This window comes from Gracilinanus agilis, chromosome 1 (genome assembly GCF_016433145.1).
Source record: "Gracilinanus agilis isolate LMUSP501 chromosome 1, AgileGrace, whole genome shotgun sequence".
Lineage (NCBI taxonomy): Eukaryota > Metazoa > Chordata > Mammalia > Didelphimorphia > Didelphidae > Gracilinanus > Gracilinanus agilis.
In genome coordinates this window covers 351,492,770-351,498,448 of record NC_058130.1, presented here as the reverse complement: position 1 = coordinate 351,498,448, position 5,679 = coordinate 351,492,770, and the positions used below count along the sequence as shown (strand labels likewise).

The 5,679-nt window shown below is 37.0% G+C and overlaps 1 protein-coding gene across 1 annotated transcript in view; it reads left to right on the top strand.

Annotated features, from left to right (window-relative positions):
- The window catches only part of CWC27 (CWC27 spliceosome associated cyclophilin), a 348,895-nt gene extending 343,536 nt beyond the window's left edge, over window positions 1-5,359 (top strand). The window contains exon 14 of the mRNA XM_044663601.1: window positions 4,523-5,359. Coding sequence (XP_044519536.1) covers window positions 4,523-4,685 — 163 coding nt within the window. The 3' untranslated portion in view covers window positions 4,686-5,359. The remainder of the gene's footprint in view (window positions 1-4,522) is intronic.
- The last annotated feature ends 320 nt before the right edge of the window (window positions 5,360-5,679 follow it).

The following is a 5,679-nucleotide window of genomic DNA, read 5'->3' as shown; positions in this document are numbered from 1 at the left end:
AAATGAAATTTGTTATAGTTTTTTCTAATTCAGTAAAGAAGTTTTTTGGTAGCTTGATAGGTATGGCGCTAAATAGGTAAATTAATTTGGGTAGAATTGTCATTTTTATTATGTTAGCTTGTCCTACCCATGAGCAATCAATGGCTTTCCAATTGTTTAGATCCAGTTTTATTTGTTTGGAAAGTGTTTTGTAGTTGTTTTCATATAATTGTTGTGTTTGTTTTGGTAGGTAGATTCCTAAGTATTTTATATTGTCTAGGGTGATTTTAAATGGTGTTTCTCTTTCTACTTCTTGCTACTCTAATGTGTTGGAAATGTATAGAAATGCTGATGATTTATGTGCATTTATTTTGTATCCTGCAACTTTGCTAAAGTTGTTGATTATTTCTACAAGCTTCTTAGTTGATTCTCTAGGATTTTTTAAGTAGACCATCATATCATCTGCAAAGAGTGATAGCTTAGTCTCCTCCTTTCCTATTTTGATACCTTCAATTTCTTTTTCTTCTCTAATTGCAACTGCTAGTGTTTCTAGTACTATGTTGAATAATAGAGGTGGGCATCCTTGTTTCACTCCTTATCTTATTGGGAAGGCTTCTAATTTATCCCCATTGCATATGATGCTTGTTGATGGTTTTAGGTATATACTGTTTATTATTTTTAGGAAAGGTCCTACTATTCCTATACTTTTCAGTGTTTTCAATAGGAATGGATGCTGTATTTTGTCAAAGGCTTTTTCAGCATCTATTAAGATGATCATGTGATTTTTGTTTCTTAGACTGTTGATATGGTCAATTATGTGGATGGTTTTCCTAATGTTGAACCAACCTTGCATTCCTGGTATAAATCCCACCTGATCATGGTGGATGATCTTCCTAATTACTTGCTGGAGTCTCTTTGCTAGTATTCTATTTAAGATTTTTGCATCTATGTTCATTAGGGAGATTGGTCTGTAGTTTTCTTTCTCTGTTTTTGATCTCCCTGGCTTTGGAATCAGTACCATATTTGTGTCGTAAAAGGAATTTGGTAGGACTCCTTCTTTGCTTATCATATCAAATAATTTGTATAGTATTGGGATTAGTTGCTCTTTGAATGTCTGATAGAATTCACTTGTGAATCCATGAGGCCCTGGCGATTTTTTCTTAGGGAGTTCTTTGATGGCTTGTTCAATTTCTTTTTCTGATATGGGATTATTTAGGTATTCTATTTCTTCTGCTGTTAATCTAGGCAATTTATATTTTTGCAAATATTCATCCATATCTCCTAAATTGTTATATTTATTGCCATATAATTGGGCAAAATAGTTTTTAATGATTGCCTTAATTTCCCCTTCATTAGAGGTGAGGTCTCCCTTTTCATCTTTGATACTATCAATTTGGTTTTCTTCTTTCCTTTTTTTTATTAGATTGACCAGTACTTTGTCTATTTTATCTGTTTTTTCAAAGTACCAGCTTCTAGTCTTATTTATTAATTCAATAGTTCTTTTACTTTCGATTTTATTAATTTCTCCCTTGATTTTTACAAAATGTGTTCATTAGAGAACACTCCAGCCCATGCCCCCTCACTGCTTTGATGGAAATGATTCTGACCAGAAGGGGATGACCTCATGTAGGCTGAATGCAAGAGCATTCTCTGAAACAGGTAAAAGGCCAAAGATCCTGGGGATTGGGATGGAGTTACTTGGATGGAGACAAGTTCACAGATAAGAACTAAGATTGGTTGACTGTAAAGACAGACTGACTCATGGCTGAATTTTTTGTCACAATTCAGGAAGCTCAAGCAATAGTAAGACAGAAGCCCAAGAGGGATGAAAGACTTCCATAAAGTGCTTCCTTTTAAGAAAAAGGCTCAAGGCTTTACGTGTAACCACACCCTGAGAAAAAGGTCAGGCAAGATTAGAGCATAGTCTTCATTTATCTCAAGTCTTAGACTTTACCTGCCTAGTTCAGTGGAGAATCTTCATGCTTCTAACCTACCTTATCTTGACCTTTGACCAAGGTCATCTCTTCAACCTTGCCTTTGGTTCAGGTTCCCTGTTCTCTGGGATGAAGGGAAGATAGGGTGTATCTAACCTTTCCTGAGCCTGCAAGGTCTTTGCAGTCAAAATGTATCACCCATGTCAGGGTTAGAGGGCCAATAATGAAGTACTGGCCAGCCCTGTAACCTGGCAACTTCACACCAAAAGGATAGGATATTTACTTTGGATTTCTGAGAAACTATTTCATGAAAAGACATGGACAAAAGTTGCCAGAACAAGTATCATTGGAGGGAACATACACATCAGTGTGATCATAGATCTACTTGAGTCTTCTGAAGAGCAAATACAATGTGTGGGAAATGCAAGGCAGCAAACCAAAGGAAGCCAACACCTTCACAACTCAGTGGATCTTAAAAACAAGGAAATCTCAAACCAAGAATGAATAAATGAATGAATGAGTGAGTGAGTGAAAAATCATCTAACAATTCTTTGCCATTCTCAAAACACTGGAAATACAAGTTAGAAAGCAAGAAAGACTACTCTAAAGGAACATCCATTCTAATAAGGGGAAATAGCACATAGGTAGGCTTAGCTGCATGCCAGATAAAGAGATCCTGTGGTCCTTAGAGCACAATGACAAAGTAGATGCAAATATATCTTCTGTGATATCATTTCCATCAATAAAACCATATCTGTTTGTGAGACTGAGCCATTTAACAAGATCATGAACCATTTTCCCATTTTTTAGCAGTGTGGCTTCTGAGGAGATGGGGACTACATTCCTTGTACATGAAGTTTCCAGGACTCATAGTCATTATTTCATAAATGTTTATTGAATTGAATTAAATTACTGAATCTCTACAATCACTTCCTCAGACAATGGTTGTGGTGACTGGGCCAGAAGCAGAGCTGGTAGTTGAGGACAGGTGGAGAAGGTTTTGAGTCTGAGGATTTTGGTCTTATCTGTCCATTGTTGGTATTAGGTCAATGTTTGCTGTTAGTGGTGGGTAGGGTGTCAAGACACAGTAAAAATTATCAAAGTGTTAGCAGTACTTTCAACAACAGAGATTTAGTGATCTCTTTTCTTTGGTAGAGGGAGGGAATGAGGGATGGGATTAATATATGATACAGTTAGAAGTCTCCATCTGAAAAATCACAAAGGGACTAAATGAGCATGTTAATCTTACTAACAGTTTTGAGAATATAAAGTCAGACCACCTCTATCCCAGTTTCTTGTGCAAAAATACAGGTAAAACCCATCATTTAGTTAAATAATGAAAACATCTTAAGAATTCTATTTGATAAAATATAGAAATTGAACTCTTGCCTCTTAAGTTTGTTTTATTGTCCTCTAACTTAGTCTTTTGGGTGCAGCATGGTGGTTCACACATGTATTTCCTGCTCCCAGGAAAGCTAAAGCTGACAGATCTCTTGAGCACAGGAGTTCTGACCTGTACTGGGCTGACCAGGTCTCTACTCTCTGGTATCAATATGAGTAGCCCCCCTGGAGCCACCAGCCAGCCAGACTGTTCCAGGGCAGATACAGAAGGGCCAAAGCAACTGTGCCAGTCGGCAGTGGTATCAGCCTATGAGGGATCACTGTACTTATAGCCTGGGTGTAAAAGGGAGGCTTAGTCTTTATCCAAAATAAATAAATGAATGAATGAATGAACGAATGAATGAACAGACAAGTGAATGAGTGAATGAATGAATGATTTCCGCCCCCTTTAATCCTTTGACTTCTTTCCCCATTAGTTCCCAGAGTACTGACACCTCCTAATGGGGGGCAAGCTGAGCACTTGTAGATCTCCCTACTGCTAAGTATCCAGCTTATGAATACTTCTAACTCAAGCACGTGTTGATACCTTAAGCCAGTTAGAATTTGATAAAGTAGAAAAATATCAGGATCATTTTATTTGCTTTAATTGATACTAAGAAGAGGAAATCATCCCAGAAAGCATTGCCAGAACATAAATGAGTCTCATTTTCCATGAGAAAAATCCATTTCCCCTTAAAAGGAAGTCATAATAAAACCAGTGTTGCCCAGTTCTTAACTTTGGGCATCAGTTTTGAATTTTTATAGTACATTCCCTACCTCTGACCCAATTAACTATTGAAAGAGAAGACCCTAATGTGGACAGCCTACATGTCCCTGCTTGAATGCAGCCTTTAAAGGAAGTTCTCAAACAGGGCAGTGGACAGTTTCATTTCCAGGATAGTAAGACTGTTTTATTTTGTTTTGTTTTTTAAGCAGGGAAGGTGCCTCAAATGAAAAAATAGGCAAAGGGGGTCACTGCTAGAAATAAAAACCAGGAGAACAAGCTCCAGACATATTTTTTAAATTTAAGTGTTTTCAGAGAAGTCGGTTGCCATGTGGTATAAAGCCCCAGTAAACAATAAGCCCATCTTTGTGTTCTGTGCCAGTATAGTTGCAGTGTGTTATGCCAGGGATAGTGTAGTGTAGAATTTCAGACTTCAATTCTGTCACGCCAAAATCACTGAACCATCTCTCTCTCTCTCTCTCTCTCTCTCTCTCTCTCTCTCTAGGATGTCCCATGTGCTTCAGTTTGAGGATAAAAGCAGAAAGGTAAAAGATGCAAGCATGCAGGATGAAGACACTTTTGAAATCTATGATCCCCGGAACCCAGTGAATAAGAGAAGAAGAGAAGAAAGCAAAAAGATCATGAGGGAGAAAAAAGAAAGAAGATAAAAAGAGAGTAATGCCCACCAAAACTCAGTGGAAAAGTGATGGCAGGCTAACGCCCTTATAAAAAAGTCATTGTTCCCAAAAGCATCACTTAGGAGTGTGAAAAGAGTATTTTGTGAACCTGTTGTCTGGTTTTGAGACGCAATTATCTCTTTATTTTCAATTGCACAATGAAGTAAGTAAATGATTTGGATGATATCAAGTAGTCTAAGTTTTCCATGATGTTTTTTCTAATGTGGCGTTTTTGTATGACTGATTCTGAACTAAAATAGTTTTTGTTCCTGTCTGCTTGTTAACCACTCGCACGATGTACCAACTGAGCTTTGTCTTTTCAACTTCAAAAGTCAAAAATCACTTAAGAGGTACCCACGGAAATAAAATCCAAAGAAAGCCTTCCCAAATGTCTGTGACTGCATATACTGATTTTTTGGAGTTAATGAGATGATCAGATATAATGATATTTGGTTTTAGCTCAGCACATACATGTGGGAGTGATGCTGCACCAATGAGATTCAGTAGCACTATGTCTTAAACCGTAGAAAACAGATGTGCAGTTGGAGAAGGTCAGCACTGGCTGGATGATCAGTTAGTTCCAATTCTGTCAAAACTCCGTTAAAAACTCATTTGAAGTTGGGGTTAAATTCCTTTCACTGTGCAAACTGTACTTGTGTAAAAATCCTTGGAAGTGAGAGAAGAGCAGCATGTTTGGGCTACAGTGAGTTTTCTTTAGAACTCCTTATGATCCTCCACTTTGAATGGGGGCAATGACCTCCAGAAAATTTTAGAGCATTGTGGATTATTTTAAAAAGCAATTGCAAGTAGAAAAAAAGAGAATTATTATATCAGGAAATTCTTCCTTGAATTTCATAAGTAAAATTAATTTTATATTTGCTTAAGGTTTATTTTTCTTCTTTTTCCTTTTGCTCCAGAGGCTTTTATTCTGTAATAGCAGACTGAAAAGCTTCTTCTAATTTTATTACTTAAATATATATCTTAT